The following is a 22,470-nucleotide window of genomic DNA, read 5'->3' as shown; positions in this document are numbered from 1 at the left end:
TTCGATTCCATATTTTATTTGAGGAAGATGACCACTGTGTAAAAGTCTGCAGTTCTTCCTTTCCATCGCCAGGACTACACAAAAGTTCGCCAATAGAATTGTCTACTATCCTAAGACGCTTCAGAGATCTGCAGAAAACTTTCCCTCGAATCTGAGATTTTTCGAATTGGAAAGCATCAGGCTAGGTAGCTAAACGGTTGGGCTGGGGGGACCCGTCGGTGTTGTAGCGCCCCCGCTGTCAGTCAGTGGACAGGCCTGGGTGGGACTCCCCCTCCCTCTTTCCGTGTTTTGCAGTGTCAATCACAGCAGACATTTTTTCCCCTCCCTCCCCCGCTCCCCACTTCTTAGTATTATCCCAGCTCTCAAAAGCCCGCCTCTGAGTGGCTCAAGGCAATCTGTCAACTGAGCCGGGGAGCCACCTCAAAACAGATCCGGTTACCTTTGATTGACAGCGTCACCATGGCAAATAATTTGATTAAAACTATTGTCTTCTCTTTGGCAGTCCCCGGGTCAGATAACTGGACCAATCACAGCGCGGCTAATCACTTTTTCATGCCAGTTTAGAATAATATTATTTGGAAAGAGGGAGCGAGAGAGGGAAAGGGAGGGGGGAACCCGGCAAAGAGAAGAGAAGAGGAGGAGAGAGAAGACGAAGAAGAAGAAAAAGAAGAAGGGGGAGCAGGACTTTTTAGCACTAGATTCCATGTAAGAGATCCTATCGCTGACGGCGGGGGCGGGGGGGAGAGGGAGAGAGAGAGAGAGAGAGAGAGAGAGAGAGGCGAGGAGGGAGAGAGAGAGAGCTGAGCTCCCAAGCCCAGCCCGGGGGTGGGGAGAGCGAAAGTTCCACCGCTGTTCGCGCTGCTGCTCGCGCACAATAGAGGCGCAAAAGTTGCCGATCGGAACCGGGAGACTTACAAACACAAACAAACAGCCCGCAAAAAGTGAAAGTGGGCGCCGGCCGCGTCCTTTGATCCTCCCCCGCCCGCGAAGATTCGATAGCAGCGGCGGCGGCGGCAGCAGCGCCGACCTAACCCCGGGGTGTTCCCTTCGCAAGTGAGTGGCTCGGCACGCCCGGCGGTTGGCTGCTTCCTGCCCAAGCCCTCTCCGGATTGGTGGCGGCCGTCTCGCGCGCGCGCCCCCTCGCCCCCAGGAGGTGCCTGCGGCGGCAGCGGCGGCGGCAGCGTTGCACCCAGCGGCTGCCCCCTTTCGGCCAGGGCAGATGCTTTAAGCGGCGGCCGCCGGCAGCGAGGGGCCTCCGAAGGCGCGCGCCACCATGTCCATGCTGCCCACCTTTGGCTTCACCCAGGAGCAAGTGGCGTGCGTGTGCGAAGTGCTCCAGCAAGGGGGCAACATCGAGAGGCTGGGTCGCTTCCTGTGGTCGCTGCCGGCGTGCGAGCACCTCCACAAGAACGAGAGCGTCCTGAAGGCCAAGGCGGTGGTGGCTTTCCACCGGGGCAACTTCCGCGAGCTCTACAAGATCCTGGAGAGCCACCAGTTCTCGGCGCACAACCATCCCAAGCTGCAGCAGCTGTGGCTCAAGGCGCACTACATCGAGGCCGAGAAGCTGCGGGGGCGACCCCTAGGGGCCGTCGGCAAGTACCGGGTCCGCCGCAAGTTCCCCTTGCCCCGCTCCATCTGGGACGGCGAGGAGACCAGCTACTGCTTCAAGGAGAAGAGCCGCAGCGTCCTGCGGGAATGGTACGCCCACAACCCTTACCCGTCGCCCCGGGAGAAGAGGGAGCTGGCCGAGGCCACCGGGCTCACCACCACCCAAGTCAGCAACTGGTTCAAAAACCGGAGGCAGCGGGACCGGGCGGCGGAGGCCAAGGAAAGGTACGAGTAAGTACCGCTGCTCGCTCGCTCGCTTGATCCTCCGGCTCCCAACTCGGGGTGGGCTTTGCACGCAACTTGCGGCCCCTCTGGCAAAACATTCCGCGGCGGGGGTGGGGGTGGGGGGAGGAGGTGTCACAGCGACAGTTCTTAAGTTTGTTCAGACATAACACTCCAAATTAGGCGGCAATACTAAACACACTTACTTGGCAGTAATTCTTATAGATCTCAGTGAGACTTCTGGGCACACGCGCATAGGATCAGGCCGGGCGGCAAATTATTTAAATCATCAAACTTATCTGGGGCAGGAAGGAAAGCACTTTTAAAGTAGTTTTAAAGTGGGACAGGGGTTTGGCCTCTCTCTGTTCGGACATCATCTTAGGTTAGCCGCTTCGCCAAACGCCAAGAAAAAGAGGATCACGAAAATCAACGCAAGTTGCACCCTCGCGCTCTAGACCACTTGGGACTTCTTTCAGAGAACTGATTGTATTCCAGAGGAAGATTGGGGCCTTGATTCCTGGCCACTTCCTTGCAAAACGAGTCTGAAATCCATGACACTGAGTTTTGAATGGACGGAGCTGCAATCCTATCGACACTTATTTGGGAGTAAACCCCTCCGAACCGCTGGAGCCTAGTTCGGAGTAAATAGGTTTAGGATTGTGCTGTAAACTTGAATGTCCTTTAAAATCTGCGCGGTTTTTATCTGCCTGTCGAATTTTTCTGTTCTGTCCAAAACTTTCTGTTTGGTAGAATCTCAAAACTCCGGGTTAGCGACTTATGTATTTAACAAAATATAATCAATAAGCCATTTTGCTAACCCGAAAGAAGGAACCGAAGATAACATTGAAAATAGATTTTTTTAAAAATCCCTCTATAACTAATAAGAAAGCCTGCACTTCACCTGAACACTTTAAAAGACCATAAGGTCATAGTCAGGCCCTCTCTCTAGAGAAAATATGACCAGCTTTACCCTATCTAAAACAAACTTACTAGTGATGAGATCAAACTCAAATGTAAGAGTTCGTGTTATTCCTGACTGAATTTGCTCCAGTTGGTGCCGGCTAGCAACTTCATTCATTTCAAGAATTTGCACCAGATTAACAGGTTGGTAGAGCACGGACTGATTTCACGCAGCATTGCTGGAAAAGTTGCTCTCAGTCTGGCCCAAACACACAGGCCTTGAACCCTTTGTCTCTCTGAAAAGCACCTCGCCTAGTTGGTGCAGATGAACTTGTGGTTAAAGCCGCTGTCATCGCCAATAATTATTTAACACTGTCGATAGTAATTAACTCATTTCCGGAGATGTATAGTAAAAATATCGACTTTAATTGCGTAGTCTTTGAATTTTACAGATACATTTACTAAAGAGAAAGCGGCGTTTTGTTTTTAATCTGCGTAGCGGCCACCTCCTGATCTTAAAAACACTTTTTAACTAAATCCCATCATCCTTTCCGTTCAGTTTACTGTCCAAGGGAGCTTGTTTATCTGTCCGGATGGAAATTCCTTTAGTTTCATTACTTCCGTGTAAACAGAAGGTCTAGTGGCGCATCCAGGAACCAGGCAGAGCAATCATAACGAACTGTGGGACAGAAATTAGCTACAATTCCAAACTACCAATATAAATATATTTCCACTGAGCAGTAATAAGAGCATCCATTTAGAATAAATTATATTTTTGGAGTCTGAAAATCGCAGGAATTTGTGGCTTTCCCCCTTCCTCCCCTAAAGGCGAGCTCGGATAAGCTGACCAATAGCAACAACTTGGAACACTTCTACTGACTTGAATAGGACTGCTAAGGAGTAAATGGGTTGTATGGATTGTAACACCCGGCCAACAACTTTAAGGCGGCAGTCCTATGCCTACTTTCTTTGGGTTGAGTGTTCTTGGTAAGAACCTAAGAACAAGTATACATAGGATTGGGAACAGAGTAGTTCCTTCACTTATGACAACAAAATAAATCAGCCTCAGGCACGGTCATACCTGGAAGGTTTATACAGCCAGGTTCAACGAGAGGACCATTCAGTCGCAGAATCATACAGTAGTTTCAGGTGGAATGCCAAAGCTGTAAACGCTAAATCACTTCCAAATAGAAGCGTCCCTTTCCTAGATTTCTTCTGCGGCGTGATAGAAACCAAGGAGCCTTTGATAGGATTCAGAAAGCTTGATATGGGCGGGAGGTGGGGGGACCACCTCAGAAAAAAAGACATCACAGTAATCAAGAAGTCAGAGGGTCTGGGTTCCAGAGGGCACCCTTTCATTGAGGACTTAGTGGTAGATTTGTATTTCTAGGCCTGTTGCGCCTGGACAACCGGGAACACGCAAGTATTCACAGGATTCTGGGTGCACCCTGTGGATTAACGGAGTTCATGATACTTGAACAGTCCGACAGACTAACAGAGTGCTCTGGAGTGAGTGGGGCTCGTTTGCAGCGTGCACCCCGCTACTAACACATTTTAACCCCGCTGTTCTAAACGGCGCTGACTGGGCCTTTCAACCAATGGGGTAGATTTCCAAGTGAATTCGAGTATAAATCAGCCCATGGAACTCCTCCGGAGTTTATGCCCTGTGATTTGTGAGTTGATGCCGGAGTTTAGGAGGAATTTGTGAGTTTCCACCGCACTGAGTGTTATGCTGTGTAATGCGCAGCCCGGCGCCTTAGTGCTAAACTCAAGTTACCTGGCAATAATTCCTACCTATTTCCATCTTAGGACCCCTTTCATTTAGTCTCTGGGCGCTGCTTATTTCACAAGGACTACCTATTCCCAGGAAGCCTTGGGCCTTATTCATTCATTCATTCATTCATTCGATTTCTATACCGCCCTTCCAAAAGTGGCTCAGGGCGGTTTACACACAGAAACAACAAATAAATAAGATGGATCCCTGTCCCCAAAGGGCTCACAATCTAAAAAGAAACATGAAATATGAAATAGACACCAGCAACAGTCACTGGAGGTGCTGTGCTGGGGGTGGATAGGGCCAGTTACTCTCCCCCTGCTAAATAAAGAGAATCACCACGTTAAAAGGTGCCTCTTTGCCAGAGTTATCAGGAATAGAGTGTGTTTGACCAGCTGAAAACATTTTTCTCGTCCCCCACCCCATCCCACCCCACCCCATGTGTAACTTGTATGTCTTGGGCACGTCTATTTGGAAAATAACCCCAGTAGGTATCGATGGGAAATCATTTTCCAACCTTTCTCTTTCTCTATAGGCCAGTTAACATACATAGATGAAAAAGCCCAGCCTAATCTTCAGCAGACTGGCAGTAATTTAGACGCCCAAACACTCGATCCCACGCACACAAGGAGGGCAAGTGTCAGCCCTTGTACAATTAGCACGTGTGAAAGAGTCCTGCCAAACAACCGCAGGACTAGGGGCCTTACAGGGCTCGGCGCTACGCTTTTGATGTCCAATATTCCACGAGCCCTTTCGCTTCCTGACCCGGCCGCGTTAGCTTTTGGCACGATCTCGCACAAATAAAGTGAGTGGCAGGAGATTTCCTAGGGGGTCCCGTGGGGTAGAAACCCCAGAATACCGCGAGGGCTCCTGCCTCTGTTTCCACCAAGACATGTGGGGCTAATAACGGAGATATATCGCCTGGTTGGACCTCCTCCCTCTACTGTAGTCTGCGGCTGTCATCCAAAATCGACTCTCTGGGAGATTTTCCGAAGCAGGCCTGCTCAATTTAGGCCCCCTCAGCTGTTTTTGGACTACAACTCCCATAATCCCCAGCCATAGTGGCCAATAGCCAGGGATTATGGGAGTTGTAGGCCAACGTCTGCAGGAGGGCCGAGCTGAGCCGGCGTGCGAGAATGCGGATTGCAGCTGGGAGGTGGTCAGATGGGTTTAAGGCAAAAGTGGATTGAGGGGCCGGAGGCCCACACACAGGCCCCTTACGCGCGCCCGTTCCCACTCACGCTCACTCAGAAGTGTCCTGCCATGTCCCCCAGGGCCTACTTGTTTGTTTATCTCGGGGTGCACAACTCAAATAGCCCAGTGGCCTGGAACCAACCATAATTTGGTGGCGTGGGGGTCGAGGTAAATGTTTAGCACATTAATGGTTACACTGTTGTAAACCGCCCAGAGACTTGCGTTGTGGGCGGTATACAAATATGTTAAGTATTAAAATATAATAATAATAATAATAATAATAATAATAATAATAATAATAATAATAATAATAATAAATAACACATTAACATTATTAAATGTAAATGAAAGTAGTTATTAGTTACCACAGAAGGAGGAGAGAACAGTAGGCTGCTAGGAACCTTTCCTCCTCCCAACTACCCCTTGTGCACTTTCAAAGCTTGCAAAGGTTAATTTTGAAAGGGGGCTGACCCCTACTAGGGCCATGATGGGGCAAGGCAGCATTTTGCACCTCGCCTCAGATGCCACAAAACTTTGGACAACCGATGGGGCCAGCAAAAAAAAAAAAAAAAAGTCCCAGCGGCCGGATCTGACCTTAGGTTGTGCAGGCCACCTGATTTATTTAGTTGTTTTCCCTGTCGCTTTTGAGCCAAGCCCCCAAAGCCGCTCACAATATGACTCCCAAGTATAAATCCTTTAATCCGAAGTAACCGGCTATAAATTTAAACTGGCTTTAATGTAAACCGCCCTGAGCCTTTTGGAAGGGCGGTATAAAAGTTTTAATAAATAAATAAATAAATAAGTGCCCCTCAGATCCTGAAAGCTGTAGAAGGGCGGAGTGTGAGGTTAGAGTAACCGCTTTGTGAACTTTATGTATGTACGTATGTATTTATTTATTTTATTAGCTTTCTATACCGCCCTTCCAAAAATGGCTCAGGGCGGTTTTGCCCTTGCTGACAAGCCCTTGTTGACAAGACCTTTTGCCCTTGTTGACAAGCGGTATACAAATATTCTCGCTAATAATGCATTAAAACCCCTGGCCGCTTGGGTTTAAGATGGTTTCGGAATCCTGATTGCCTTTAATAAGACTAAAATAGTTCTAAATCCATGAGGTCTGCTGTCATGGTTTGCCAATGGGCCTAGGCAACGGATAAGATTCTAGGGGAGATACTGGACGGGCAACTCCATCTTTTCCATGTTTATTCGGTAATGAGTCCCACTGGGTTCAGAAGGACTTACTTCCGAATAAATGTGGGCTGGATAGCAGCCCCAGACGTCGTGTGGTTCAGCTTTCCGAGAATAGACCAACGCTTTTGGATCTTAACTCGTATATTGCGATAGCAATCCGTGATTGGGCTTCTGCTGCTGCTGCTGCTACTACTACTACTACTACTACTACTATTTCTATACCATATTTCAACAGGATGCCTTCTTCCTTTTGACTGTCTAATAAATGGGTTGAGGTGGTACTTTCCGGATTGAGACACAGGCTGCAAATCTGACAACCGGTTACAAACTCTGCGAATTAAAAAGCGATTTCCTACCCCTGGGCACATTCCCTTCTCACTATGAACCCTGCATTACATGATTTCATTAAACCTTTCAATACCATAAATTTCTGCTCTTGGCCATAGGAGATAAATTTACCCCGAACAAAACAAAACAAAACAAAAACCCAGAACACCCACTCCTGGTGCGTAGTTCTTCCTCGGTAGAGGCCCCTGGAGGCAACTTGGCAGGGCTACCAAAAGCCAGGTCCCACACGCCCCAGCTATTTCGGTATGTGAAACACAAGACATTCGAATTAGGAGATCTTTTTAATGGCGTGCGGGGGGGGGGGCGGCGGCGGCTGGATAATCTTTAGGTACGGAATGTGCAGGCGCAGCCATGCTTGCCGCCGAGTCCCGTTAAGTCCCACGGGGCTTACTCCCAAAAGATTGCAGCCTCAGTTTGAGGACGGGGGCGGACCTCCAGTCCCCGGTGGCGTGGAAAGCGATCCTGTTGCAATGCAAGCCTGGGCGTCGAGTGCCTGCCTGTGGGAACGCTTCAGCACTCAGATAGAATGTTGAGAACATTGGAATACTGGCAGAGGAGACGGACCCCGTTCGGAATTTGCTCCATCAGTTTCCCTAAATGGAGTTGGCTTTTAAAAACTCAGTTGCTCACTGTGGGGAGGGGGTGCTTTTCCCCAAGTCTAGGTCTGATGAGATGAAATATAACAGCTCACTGCTAACAGGAGAGAGAGAGAGAGAAAGAGAGAGAGAGAGAGAGAATGCCCACAAGAAGGGAACTGGAGTACTGTCTGGAGGTTTCCAGCGTCTGATGGTAGCATTTGCGGCAGCCTTTCAGGACCTGCAGAGTCCTGTGGGCAGGGTGCTCCCTTGACCTCGATTTCCAAGCCAAGGGGCGTGGACCAAGTGGCTCGTCCTATGAAGCCCTTTCCTGACAATAATTTCCCTTCACCTGAATCCCAACTTAAGCTGGTGACTTAATGATGCTCAAAAGGCGAAATAATCAAAAGGCGTCTGGGTGCAGTTGGTGAAAATCTTCATCCGTGGAAGATTTGCCATTGGCTTCAGATTTCCCTATGAACACCTTTTAGGGCCACAATCCTGGCCACGTGTCCTTGGAGGTGAAAGTGCCGTCGATTTCCAGCAGCGCTTAGTAAAGTGCTTAGGATCGCAATTCGGCAATCGGTCCTATTAGTAATAATTTGGGAAATATTGACTTCATATTCGCTACAATCTAAAAATCAGACTAGTGAAATTCCAAGCGCAATTTATAGCCCGATAGTCGGAAGTCAATGCCATTGAGTTCCATGGGGTTTACTTCCAAGAAAAGCCTGCGCAGAAGCAAAGGAAAGTTGCAATCTTTTGCACACCCACTTGGGAGCAAGCTTGGATTTACTTCCAAGTAAACATACTGAGAAGCGGGCTGAAAACCTGAGCTTCACTTTGGCTGGATTGTGCGCTGGGTCAGCCCTCCCTCACCCCAGTGCAGATTTGATGAGGTGAAACCCTTTTACTACTAACAGAAGACACTCAGCACAAACTTCAATAAATAAGCAGAAGATCAAGGTGCACACTGTAACTAATGGGGCCGACTTCCTCATCTAGGTATTTAAGGTTGGGGGCAATTTCCTTGTGTGCATTTGATTTCAGCTTCCTAGTGTTAAAAACTGTGCTTAGGACCCAGGTGCAAACGTGGTGCTGAACTCGGATATGCCTCGAACTGAACCAGGCGCCTCTCCTCAGCCGCATTTCGATTTGGATTGAAACCAAGCTGGCCTCACTGACGTCAGTGGCAAGAAGTCTGCTTAACTGCTTCGATTTATCTGGCTCGATTCGACTGATCGAGTTGTCAAGGGTTAGATTCCTGTAACTATATTAAATAGCATCACAAGAAACGCGTAACAGGATGATTATCTATGTACTCAGTAACATTTATGTGGAATATTAAGTGCATAGATGGAATCCATTCAAAAGCCACGGCATTTTACCTGAGCGGGTGTAACGCAGTGGACGGTAAAGAGCTCGGACTATGAGCCGGGCTTCTTTTCAGATGTGGCGTCCAGCTCGATCCTGTGCATGTTTGCTTGGAAGTGAATTCTGCGGCCTCTGCTCCCGACTAAGAGTGCTTTAGGTTGCAAACTGGGTGGTCTCAAGCAAACCAAGAGGGCGATCTCGCAGTCTCTTCTTCCATCTGTGAAAGGGAGATAATAATACTGACCTGTCGTAAGGTTGAAAGGATTACTGGGCGAATGTAAATGAAACGCTCAGAGCTCTTAGGGAATATATATATGGTTATAAGAGGTCTCGGAGCACATTATTTACCTCCAGTCCTCTCCCTATTTACACCCAGCAGAGATGATAATAATAATATTAACAATAATAATAACAACAAGTCAAGAACCGAGCAGAAAAATGGAAAAAGCAGCCACTGCATGGTCAATATTTGCACAATATAAGCGGAAAATCAGACATCATCAAGACCTGGCAATGGCTTAAGAATGGCAATTTGAAGAAAGAAACAGAGGGTTTAATACTGGCTGCACAAGAACAGGCACTAAGAACAAACGCAATAAGAGCAAAAGTCGAAAAATCAACCACAAACAGCAAGTGCCGCCTTTGTAAAGAAGCAGATGAAACAGTGGACCACCTAATCAGCTGTTGTAAAAAGATCGCACAGACTGACTACAAACAAAGGCATGACAAGGTAGCAAGGATGATACACTGGAACATCTGCAAAAAATACAAGCTACCTGTAGCCAAACATTGGTGGGACCATAAAACTGAAAAAGTTGAAGAAAATGAAGATGTAAAAATATTATGGGACTTCCGACTACAAACAAACACCTGCCACACAATACACCAGATATAACTGTAGTCGAGAAGAAAGAAAAACAAGTTAAAATAATCAACATAGCAATACCAGGGGATAGCAGAATAGAAGAAAAGAAATAGAAAAAATCACCAAATACAAAGATCTACAAATTGAAATTGAAAGGCTGTGGCAGAAAAAGACCAAAATAATACCAGTGGTAATTGGTGCCCTGGGTGCAGTTCCAAAAGACCTTGAAGAGCACCTCAACACCATAGGGGCCACAGAAATCACCATCAGCCAATTACAAAAAGCAGCTTTACTGGGAACAGCCTATATTCTGCAACGATATCTATAACAACAGCAACAACATTGACAATAAAATTCAGCCATCCCAGGTCCTTGGGAAGGACTCGATGTCTGGATAAAACAAACCAGTCAATAATACCTGTCTGACTGTGTAAACAAGAAATAATAATAAAAAATATATTGGTTTTTAACATTAAACCATTACACACAATAGTGGGGACTTTTTGGCTGGTCACTTCTGGAAACAGGATGATGGACTTTTCCCAGATGGGCCTTATCCCAGCTATGAAAGGGATCTTTTACCCCACAGCCTGTAGTATGCAGTTAATATGGGATTATTAATTTAGCATATTCTTCAGTGTGGGCATTAAAACAATGAATTCTAACTGAAAATTGCTCTTGACAGAATTGTTGTTGTTATGGGGTTATCTTGGGTCATATTGCCCTTTCTTTATTATTTGTTCCCTATTGGTTACTGTGTGGTTTTGTTTGTACAGTAACAAATATTATTCTATTTTCCCCTTTTCTTCATTTTAACTCTGATCTATTGTCAGCAATCAAGTGAAAATTAATGTTTGCAAACAATAGTTCAAGCAGCTATAAAGCCAAAATCCTTTACTCCTCTTCCACCCACCCCATATCACCCTCCCAGCCCTTCCCCTTTAACAAGTTGATAACCCAGCCCTCCCAGACCCTCCAAATTTGGGGAAATGCAACGGAAAGGAAACGAAGGGACCTAAGAAAAGAACCATGCAAGCCCAGACAATGACTTTCATACCAGGACTGCAACACTTGTGGCCCTCCAGCTGTTGTTGGACTACACCTCCCATCATCCCCACCACAGTTATCAAAAGTCAAGGCTGATGGGAGTTGTAGTCCACCAGCAGCTGGAGGGCTGAAGTTGTGAAGTCTTGCCTTATCTTTCCGAGCATCAGTCATAGCCTGAGAAGTGAAGTCTCCCCTTCTCTTCTCTTCTCTTGTCCTTTTCAAGATCAGTGACCAGTCTGATTTAAAACGCAATCACTCCCCCCAATTCAAATTAACATCCCTATGCTTTAGCGCATTTCCTCTCAAACAAGCCACTCCAAAACTCAAATGCGCCACCTGAATTGCTTGGTGAATGGTGAGGTTTTTGAAAAGTGGCCCCTCTATGAAAGGACCTGACTTCTATAGGCCTCTAGCCTGCCGGCCAGGGGCATAGCTAGGGGAGGGGGGGCATGTTTGCTCCTCTCCTAGGAGGCCCCTCAGAGTGAGGGAGATAATGAAGAAAATAGGGAGGGTGGAAAATCAGGAGGGGGGGGCAGCAAAAGCTGGGGGTTTCTTTGAACCCATCCGCTCAGTTATAGCTACACCCCTGGTGCAGGCGGTTAGAATGGGACTAGTAACTTAGCTAGTACATTGCTCTTCAGTGATTGATTGATTGATTGATTGATTGATTGATTGATTGATTTCTATACCGCCCAATCAATTGATCAATTGATTGATATCTATACAGTGGGGGCATTCAAGTTATGATTTCTGACTAGAAAAGGTCGTGTTGGTCCTTTTCTCCTTTGAGTTCTTCTCCAAAGCCAGTCGCTCTAATTTTTCATTCCCTGAAAAAAATCCACAAAATAATAATAATAATAAAATAAAAATAAAAAGGCCTTGTAGCACCCGAAGACTAACTATTTTCTCGGGGCCTCAGCTGCCAGCTTCATCAGGTTCATAGAGCAAACACTGGAAACGGTTTGTCCTCTTCGTGTGTGTGCAATGAAGCAGGCTCTACTACACTAATGAAGCTCGGGGCCCCATAAAATGGCTAGGCTTTCAGGCGCCACAGGAATCTTTGGCTGCAGCCCCTAACTTTGACACTCTTATGGAACAGCGAGGACTGGACGGAGGGGAAATGGTTTAGCCTCAGTGGAGCTCTCAGGAAGCAATCCCAATACGGGTGATACTTTTATTTTGCATGTTTACTTCTGATATCACTGTTAAGTGGTGCCGCCGGGAAATGCTTGATTAGCAAGCAGAAGGTTGCCAGTTCGAATCCCCACTGGTATGTTTCCCCTGTATCGGGCAGCAGCGATATGGGAAGATGCTGAAAGCCATCATCTCACACTGCGTGGGAGGAGGCAGTGGTAAACCCCTCCTGTATTCTACCAAAAGAAAACCACAGGGCTCTGTGGGCGCCAGGGCACACTTTACCTTTACCTTTAGGATGGGGCTGGCTTTTCCGTGTGTGTGTGTTTCAGTGGGCTTACTTTCAGCTACCACCTTGGGTTGGTAGCCTTACATGGAAGCAGGTTTGCTCAAACTTTTCAGAAGCTTTATTTATGAGACCCTAAGACTTCTGTCCTAAATATGGTGGCTGAAACGATGAGGAAAATTATTGAAAGTTATCCCATTGAAACCAGAAGGACTTCAATATCTATCATGTTCCTTTTAATTTCAGTGGGATCACTTTGAATAATTTCCCGCGTCATGTCAGCCAGTGACTAGGGAGTCACCTCTCTGGAACTCAGAGCCAGAGGGGCTTTATTGCTGAAACAATTCTTCCAGTGGAAGTCAGTTCCAGCAATCCCACCACGGTGGGATCCTACGCATGTTTACTCGGAAGCAAGCCCTCTTTCAATTCGATGGAGCTTACTTTACTTACTTTTTTGTTTCGAAGCCAGCTGGATTGAAATCAGGGGGCCACCAGGAAATATATGTAGATCGATCGATCGATAGATGGGGTGGGAGCAAAGTGCATAGGGATTGGGCAGCTTTGTCCCACATGTTAGATTTCTGGGGGGAACTCCTTCATTTCATACTAACTCTCCCATCCAAAACATAAAAGGGGGCCAGCCCAGGAGAAAGTGTTTTGTTTATGTCGTGGCTTCGGTGCCTTCTCTATATATTAATAGGGGGGGGCACAGCACTCTACCTCTCTGTAAGGTGTCTTTCCATCATCCCGTAGTTCAACAATGCGCTGAGGGCGAGTGACCTGTGTGCGGCGGGGGAGCGCTTCCCTGTCCCCTCCCCTCCGCCCTCTGGCTCGCCCATGCCGAGGCCCGGCTCCCTCTGAAGAAATCTTTGCCTGCCACCGGGTGTAAGGGACATTTCCTCTCTCGGTTCAGGAAAAAGAAACTCACTCTCTCTCTCTCTCTCTCTCCTGCCGCTGTATTTTGGGATTTTATCTGTTTCCCTTTACACGGGCACGCTTCAGAATAAGCAGAGGGGGGACGGATTAGCGCCCGCGGAGATCTCAGGAAGAGATCCTCAATAAAGTGGTATATTTCTATGCTGCATCCCCAGCTTTGCGAAGTCAGTCTCGTCGGCAGCAGGCGGCCAGGGTCTGTGTGTCACTTCCCACCCACCCACCCCACTTTCTAGGATGCGCATGAAAGTGCCAACACGACCCCTTCCCGCTTCATCTCCCTCCCTTCCTCCCAGAGCTTTCTAATCTCTGCAGGGAGCGGGTGCGGGGAATTTGTATCAAGCGACACTTTCAACTGAGCCGGCCGCAAGCTGTTTACAAGCCCTCCAGAGCGGAGATGGACTCAAGGAGACTCTGGAGGTTTGCAGGCTGAGGCTATCATGCTGGTTTTCAGTCGTGTGTCCACCCGCACCCCCGGGCCAACCCCTCCCCGCTTTCCTTTCTTAATCTCTCTCTGGAAGGAACACCCTGTGTAGCGTGGTGCAAACTATAGCTATGTTGTTCCCGTCCACCCACTGTTCAAGATAAATAGAAACATAGGATGCTGCCATGTACTGAGTCAGACCATAGGTCTATCTAGCTCAGTGTTGTCTTCACAGACTGGCAGCGGCTTCTCCAAGGTTGCAGGCAGGAATCTCTCTCAGCCCTATCTTGGAGAAGCCAGGGAGGGAACTTGGAACCTAGATGCTCTTCGCAGAGCGGCTCCATCCCCTGAGGGGAATATCTTACAGTGCTCACGCTTCTAGTCTCCCATTCATATGCAACCAGGGTGGACCCTGCTTAGCTAAGGGGACAAGTCATGCTTGCTACCACAAGACCAGCTCTCCTGGATGTGGACTTCAAGGAGATCAGCATCCTTATCCTACATCCATAGGTGCAATTAACCCCTGCTAACCTAACCCCTAATGGTGCAGCGGGAAATGATTCGACTAGCAAGCTAGAGGTTGCTGGTTCGAATTCCGCTGGTATGTTCCCCAGACTATGGGAAACAACTATATCGGGCAGCAGAGATCTAGGAAGATGTTGAAAGGCATCATCATCTCATACGGCGTGGAGATGGCAATGGTAAACCCCTCCTGTATTCTACCAAAGACACCCACAGGGCTCTGTGGGCACCAGGCGTCTCTGGCGGCTGTTTATATTTAGCAGGGCAAGAGCAAATTCAGCAGCGGTGGGGTTGGAGCCATCGCTCAGTGGCAGGGCATCTGCTTGCATGCAGAAAGTCCCAGGTTCAATCCCGGCATCTCCAGGTAGGGTGGAGGGTAATGAAACTTTGGAGAACTGCTGCCAGTCAGTGCAGACAATACTGAGCTCGAAGAACCAATGCTCTGACTAGGGATAAGGCAGCTTCCGAGCTGGGATCAAGTGTCCCTGTTCAGTCCAGCAGATCATTTCCAGTGGCTGTTGCTGGCGACTCCTTTCTGTTTCCTTTGAGACTGTGAGCCCCTCGGGGTAGAGAACCATGGCGCCATGTTCCCCTCATTCTTTTTGCTCTGTAAACTGCTCTGAGAGTTTTTTCATTGCAACAAGGTGTACAGATCTTAATAATGGCCAAGTCCAGGAGTGTGCCTGGCATTGCCTTCTGTTAGGGTGTCTAATGAGTGGGTCGCTTTTCCTGAAACTAGTGGGACTTACGGCCCGTTTCAAAGAATGCAAAAGTTAAGAGTCCATTCTCAGGACTCGCTTTCAGGCAAGGAGTCACCTGCTGCTGTCGGAGTCCTAAGATCATCACGTGGAAGGTCTGTGCCAGTTGCAGAATTCTGCGAGCAGCCACTGTGAGTGCTGGAAAACTGCTGCAGATTGTGACAGAGAGATATCCGTTCACAGGACCACTTTCAGTGTTCCCTGTAACAGAGATTCCCAGATGTTGACGACTACAACTCCTACAATCCCCAGCCAAAGCCTTTGCAGCTGGGAATTCTGGGAGTTGTAGTCCACATCACCTGGGGACCCCTGTTACAAGGAATCCTGGATGGCACCCCAGAAGTACTCAAGCAGATGGGTGGGTCCCAGTAACATTTGCCTGCCAATTATGGGAGGAGAGCTGGTCTTTTGGGAGGAAAGCATGCATTCTCCCCTTTGCTAAGCAGGGTCTGCCCTGGTTTGCATTTCAATGGGAGACTACATGTGAGCACTGTAAGATATTCCCCTTAGGGCAGGATTTCTCAACGTGTGGGTCCCCAGATGTAATTGGACTTCAACTCCCATAATTCCCAGCCAAAGGCCACTGGAGCTGGGGATTATGGGAGCTGAAGTCCAATAACATCTGGGGACCCACACGTTGAGAAACCCTGCCTTAGGGGATGGGACTGCCCTGGGAAGAGCATCTGCATGCTTGCATGCAGAAGGTTCTAAGTTCCCTCCCTAGATCCTGATCTCCAAGATGGGGCTGAGAGACAGTCCTGCCTGCAACTTTGGAGAAGCTGCAGCCAGTCTGTGTGGGCAATACTGAGCTAGATGGACCAAGAGTCTGACTCGGTATAAGGCAGCTTCCTACTGCAAGCAAATGTTATCACTTAGCTATTAGGTATCACTTGCTTAGAGTCAGCTGCGATCCTAAGTAGCGCTGTGGGATCCCTTGTGCCTGTGAGTGGTGGTTAGGGGCTTGGCAAAACAACTTTATTGTGCTGCTTCTGGATGGCTTCCCAAATGGGCAACTTATCTGCAGGCGCTGGATCTGTAAGGAACTGGGGTGGGGGGCAGTGTTCTCTCTATCAGGGATTCCCAGATGTTGTTGACTAGAATTCCCAGCATCCCAGATGCAATGGCCTTTGGCTGGGGATGATAGGAGTTGTAGTCAACAACATCTGGGAATCCCTTTTACAAGGAACACTGGGTGAAGAAGGAGCATAGAGATGGCGCTATAAAAATATGATAAACAGATAGATATAATTACAGAGAAGTACCTAGTTTGCAGTTGAAAGGGCTGAGCGTTGCTAGCCAGACTTTGCTGAAGCTGGGGTGCGGCCTTGGTGAAGGGGTGGGGGAGGTTGCACAGGGTTGCTCTCTGAGAATCTGAAACAGGCTGCTCTCTGTTTACGGGAGAGGAACTGCTTCCCAGATACTTTGTTTAGTCCCTCTGCAAATAAGACTAAGCAAGGGGTCAAGTTTCCCCAATGTGCTCCCTGGAAAGGAAACTGTAGAGCGCTGACCTTCTCTGCTTGGGGATGGAAGTGGGGCCTTCCATAACGATAGGCTTACTTGGAAGTAAGCTTGGGTGCAGTCATTGGGATTTCTCCCTAAATGCATTTAAGTTTGAAGGCAAACTAGCTGAAATCCCAGCTTTTTCTCTGAGTTGGGGTGATGGATCAGGCTGGCTTAAGGGTTTTTTATTCATCGATATCTATCTATCTACTTACTTACTTAAAGGTAAAGTGTGCCATCAAGTCAATTTTGTCTCCTGGTGGCCACAGAGCCCTGTGGTTTTCTTTGGCAGAATACAGGAGGAGTTTACCATTGCCTCCTTCCATGCAGTATGAGATTATGCCTTTCAGCATCTTCCTATATCACTGCTGCCCAATATAGTACCAGCAGGGATTTGAACTGGCAACTTTCTGCTTGTTAGTCAAGCATTTCCCCGCTGCACCACTTAAGGTGACTCTACTTAGTTTCTTTCTTTCTTTCTTACTTACTTAACTTGTTTAATCCTCCTTTCCCCCAAATAGCTCAGGGCGGTGTTTAAGGCCCAGATCCTGAGCACATTTCTCAGAAGTAAGTGCTTCAGTCCTCAGTAGGACTGACTTCCAGATATCTGATATCTGGATTGTTTGTTTGTTTTTTTAATTAAGCTGGGATTTTCAATGGGACCTAACTGCCAAGTAAGTGGGCATACAGCCTTAAAGTGCTACCTGGATGTAAGCAGGAGGTGTAGTGAAGGGAGAATGAACAGGGATGGACCACAGTACTTCTTCTCGGCTTCTCTGGCTGTTGGGTTGGCCATGGGGGCTGTCATGGAGAAAGCCTGCACTTCTGAATTTGCAGCTACATCATTGGATAGAAATGTAATTGATTTCCCCTGAAATGCTGGCTTTAATGGTACAGTGTGCAGAAAGCTATGCCAGAGGCATTTTCTGAAGGTCTAGGTCCAGTCCAAATGCTGAGAGGGGATCTAAACCTGGGTCCCCCTGTCCTGCCCCTGAAATACACTGGACTCCGGTTGATACTCTTAAATAGATGACAGTGAGCTGTGCATAGTGTGGTGTGTGTGACACAGTGTGGGGGGACTCAGTTGCAATCCTAATAACTGAATTGTGGGCACAGGAAGACGGTCGCATAGACCCACAGAAACTGGGACAAGATTGTCCCAAACAGACTGAAGATTGTGAGCACAGAGTGAAATGCACCTCCTGATTGATGTCCATGAAAAATATTAGGTAGATGTGTAGCCCGATCCTATCCATGTTTACTCAGAAATAGGTGCCAGTGATTTCAGTGGCAGTGGTTTCCAAGTAAGTGCTTATAGGATCAATGCATTAAATACATCCCTGCTAATTGAGCAAACATACTTTTTTTACAGTGGTGATTCCCACCCCCCTCTATTTAGCAGGGGGAGAGCAACTGTCCCTATCTAGCCCCACCACAGCTTCCCTCCAGTGGCTGTTGCTGGTGTCCCCCTTAAGTTTCTTTTAAGATTGTGAGCCCTTTGGCGACAGGGAGCCATCTTATTGATGAATTATTTATTTTTCTATGTAAACCACTTTCAGAACTTTGGTTGAAAAGCAGTATGTAAATATTTGTAGTAACAGTAGTAGTAGATCCATTAAAGGGGGGGCGGGGGCGGGCTCTAATTTGAGTTCCCAGATGACACTGGACTACAACTCCCATCATCCCCAACCTTCAGCCATTGTGGATGGAGATGATGGAAACTGTAGCCCAACAATATATCTGGGGACCCAAGTCCGGGAATCCCCGCAAGGCTGCTGTCCTATCTACAAGAGTGCATCTTGGGGGAAGGGCCCTGGATCCCAGCGCGACGTATTTCCAGTTAAACACAAAGGCCTGCTGCATCAAATAGGGCGGACAGTTGCATCATCACAAGACTGTTGTGTTGCAATCTAAGATCTCCCCCTCTTTCTCTTCCCCTTCCAGGGAAAACAACGAAAATTCCAGCTCCAACGGCCACAACCCACTTTCCTCCTCCCTGAACGGCAATAAGGCGGTTTTGGGCAGTTCGGAAGACGAGAAAACGCCCTCAGGGACCCCGGATCATTCGTCGTCCAGCCCCGCCTTACTGCTCAATTCGAACGCAGGTTTACAGCCGCTCCATGGCTTGGGCCACCCCCAGGGTCCTAGCGCCATTCCTGTACCCAGCGCGGACCCTCTGCACCACCACAGTTTGCAGGACTCCATCCTTAACTCCATGTCCTCCAACTTGGTCGACCTTGGCTCTTAAAAGGAATCGGAACACAAACCCTTTCCTGGCATCCATTGTTCCCTGAACCCAAGCTTCCCACTCAGTTTTCTTCTTTTTATCCTTTTTTTTTTAAACAACTTATACTTATTATCAGGAAAAATTGAAAAGGATGGCAAAGTCCTTCATGGATCCGTTGTCTCGCTTGGGATGGCTTGTCGGCTGGCTTTGGACTTGCGTGGAAGGTACTGTGTAAACGTTAGACATTGCGCAACGCTAAAGTCGTCAGGAAAGTGGACGAAGTCTTAACGAGGGTTTGGCCAAACTGGTGCAGAGAGGTGGACATTCTTCCTTAGCATTTCTTAAATGAGATGAGGGAAGATTAGTGCAGGAGCCAGGGCAGGGGTGTAGCTATAATTGAGCAAAAGGGTTCAAAGAACCGCCCCCGCCAGCTTCACCCCTTCCCATTTTCTTCATTATCTGCCTCACTCTGAGGGGCCACCAGAACATCTCCCCTAGCTACGCCCCTGAGCCAGGGGTGTAGATCCCCCCATAAGCATTTGAGGTTTTCCCTCATTTCATTGAATTCCCTTCCAGCAAACCGAACCACCCATCTCTTCAGTGCCCAACACATATTTTCTCCCCTCCAAAATGTGAGAAGTTGCTCCTCAAGCTTCCTCTCTGTCTGCACTCCTGGATGGAGCTAAGTGGGAAGGGCGAGGGTGGTAGCATCGGCATTCTCACTTCCGTCTCTTGGTACTTGATCCGATTCCACCCTAGAGTTGATCAGTTCTCAACCTGCCCCTCTAATGGTGCAACGGATCAGCAAGTGGCGTGCCTTTCATGCCAAGTCTGGAGCAAACTCTTGGTCACCTGCTGGTTTCTGCATCTTCTCAAGGCTCTATGAAAGGTGTAGCCTGAATGAGCTGAAAAGGTGTAGTCCAGGGGTTCTCAAACGTGGGCCCCCAGATGTTGTTAGATTACAACTCCCACCATTCCCAGCCACAATGGCCATGTTGGCTGGGGATGATGGGAGTTGTAGCCCAACAATATTGTGGCTGGGAATCAGGCCCATGGCCAGCCTAAAGGGTTTAGGGGAATTGCTAAAAAAAGTTGGGGTGCCAGGTTTTACCTCTCCAGTTATTCTCCATTACAGCACAATATAACAGTTTAAAAGAGAAAGTGTGTATTAAAAAAAACTGGGCAGGGGAGAGAAAATTTCTGGAGATCTGGGCCCATAACTCTGTTATGGGACTTATAGAGCAACAACATCTGGGCACCCACTTTTGAGAACTCTGGGTGCAGTCTGAGAGATGCTACTTGAAAATTTGACCGGGGGGCATCCAAACTGGGTTACGATTGTGACTTTTTGCTTGGCAGTATGTCCCCTACAGAAGGAGTGGTTTGCTTCGCTCTTTTTGTGGGGGGAGGGAATCAGAGTGATCCTTTGCCATCTATTTTATCCCAGGGCCTCTCTACAGACTGCAACAGGATAGTAGGTTGTGAATGGTGGTCAAAAATCACATTGCATTATGGGAGGGGCTGCTGTTCCAAGGGAAGTCTTGCCTTTCTTTTTGAAGCAGATTAAAAGAGCAGCTTGCATCTAGAAATGGCCCACTCCCCTTGTATTCTACTTTATAGCTTATGCTATGCAAAAAAAAAAAAAAGTAAAAATACAACAACCCTCCAACCGGGCTGCCTTGTCCACGTGGTGCTCCCCCTCCCTTCTCTGGGTGGGTTGAACAAGAAAGGTGCGATCCACAAATCGCCTAAGCCAGAGAACTTCCCTTCAACCGATTCAGTGACTCCACATTTGGACTTGAAGCTGGAAGAGCTCATCACCTCAGGGGGGGTGCTCTTCAACCTCAGTTCCCTCATCTGTAGAATGGGAGCAAAGGGTGAACTACCTCACAGGGCTGTTTGTGAGGATAAAGACTGTACAGCGTTTTGCACATTTAACATTGAGATAAGCCTATATCACTCATTATTATTATTCATATTAAGAATAACTTTCCCCCTCCTTGAAGTCTTTTGGGGTCACCCTGGGTCCTCTGCTTAATCGTCCAGGCTTAAGTGGCTTCTGGATCACAGCCTTGGACCCTGATTCTGGCCCACATGGGGTCCATGACACCTACCCAAATCAAACAGGGCCAGGAGCAGGCCTTATATCTATATCTATCCTATCTATCTATATATATCATAATCCATTGCTGCTCATCGAAACCCAGGACAATATCAAGCGCCAGCAAGCCCCGCCCCTCGACTAATGTGTATTGTTTATATTATGTGAATACAGTATTTGGAAAAATATTTCTGCTTCTATTTTATAATAAAATCGAGAAATCCAGCTTTCTGTGCTAATGATTAAGGCTTTGGCTTTTAACTGACTGTCCTTCCCATGGTGTGCGCCCGTGTGTGTAGGTTCTGACATGCCTGTTTAAGGAAAACCAATTTAATTGTAATAGATTGAATTTAATTGTAATAGAATTTAATTATTACAATTTAATTGTAATAGATCCCCTTCCCCAGATCCCAGGTATTACAGTTCAAGAAGACAAAGTAGGTTCTCCAACATACAACATAGGGCACTGTCACACAAAACTACATTTTCCGTGATTCTGTCAAGTGAAGACAAGTGATGGCAAAAGGAAGAGGAGAGCTGGTCTTGGGGTAACAAGCATGACTTGTCCCCTTAACTAAGCAGGGTCCACCCTGGTTGCATATGAATGAGACACTTGATGTGTGAGCACTGTAAGATATTCCCCTCAGGGGATGGAGCTGCTCTGGGAAGAGCAGAAGGTTCCAAGTTCCCTCCCTGGCTTCTCCAAGTTAGGGCTGAGAGAAATGCCTGCAACTTTGGAGAAGCCGCTGCCAGTCTGTGAAGACAATACTGAGCTAGATAGACCACTGGCCTGACTCAGTATATGGCAGCTTCCTATGTTCCTATGAAGGCAGTCTGGGGCATGTGACATATTGGAAAGCCTTCCTAAATTGTGGGAGGCTGTGTAGCTCATTGGAAGAGCATCTGCTTTGCCTACAGAAGGTCCCAGGTTCAATCCCTGGCATCTCCAGGTAGGGCTGGGAGAGACTTCAGCCTGGAACCTTGGAAAGTCAGTGTAATCAGTACTAACCGAGATGGACCAATGGCCTGACTCCCTATACTGCAGCTTCCTATGTTTCTATGTTTCCATTCTTGACTCAGGAATAAGGATTAGGGGAAATTTGCCCGTTAGCATCACGCTAGGTCCAATCCCTGGGAGAGGCTCCTGCCTGAAACCCTGGAGAAGTTGCTGCCCGTCAGTGTAGCAATTAGCAATAGCAATATCACTTACATTTATATACCGCTCTATAGCCAGAGCTCTCTAAGCGGTTTACAATGATTTTTAGCATATTGCCCCCAACATTCTGGCTACTCATTTTACCGACCTCGGAAGGATGGAAGGCTGAGTCAACCTTGAGCCTTCTGGTTACAGGGCGGCAGTTTTACCACTGAGCTAGATGGACCAATCTAGCTCAGATTACTGAGCTAGATGGACCAATGATCTGACTCTGTGTAAGGCGGCCTCCTATGTCCCTATGTAGTGACTTCAGTTTCTGTGTGAGGTTAGTATT

The 22,470-nt window shown here is 47.7% G+C and overlaps 1 protein-coding gene across 2 annotated transcripts; it reads left to right on the top strand.

The window, feature by feature from the left end:
- Window positions 1–792: 792 nt before the first annotated feature.
- Window positions 793–21,157, top strand: SIX2 (SIX homeobox 2). Of its 2 annotated transcripts, none has more exons than XM_053284231.1 (2): window positions 793–1,833; window positions 18,597–21,157. In XM_053284231.1, exons 1-2 carry the CDS (start codon window positions 1,274–1,276, stop codon window positions 18,898–18,900), a joined length of 864 nt encoding a protein of 287 aa, XP_053140206.1. In that variant the 5' UTR covers window positions 793–1,273; the 3' UTR covers window positions 18,901–21,157. The 2 variants fall into 2 exon arrangements, with proteins under 2 accessions (XP_053140206.1, XP_053140205.1); XM_053284230.1 differs by having other exon boundaries at window positions 793–1,839.
- Window positions 21,158–22,470: the final 1,313 nt, after the last annotated feature.

The sequence above is a fragment of the Hemicordylus capensis genome, chromosome 1 (genome assembly GCF_027244095.1).
Source record: "Hemicordylus capensis ecotype Gifberg chromosome 1, rHemCap1.1.pri, whole genome shotgun sequence".
In the NCBI taxonomy this organism is placed as follows: domain Eukaryota; kingdom Metazoa; phylum Chordata; class Lepidosauria; order Squamata; family Cordylidae; genus Hemicordylus; species Hemicordylus capensis.
Note: the sequence above shows the minus strand (reverse complement) of the source record. Positions and strands in the feature narration are given on the sequence as shown.

What these genes read in the sequence shown, in the direction of transcription:
- SIX2 (XM_053284230.1), top strand. Translation starts at nt 1,274, where the DNA reads ATGTCCATGCTGCCCACCTTTGGCTTCACCCAGGAGCAAGTGGCGTGC. An exon ending in GAGGCCAAGGAAAGGTACGA is followed by an intron (nt 1,840 to 18,596) that starts GTAAGTACCGCT and finishes TTCCCCTTCCAG; the next exon opens with GGAAAACAACGAAAATTCCA.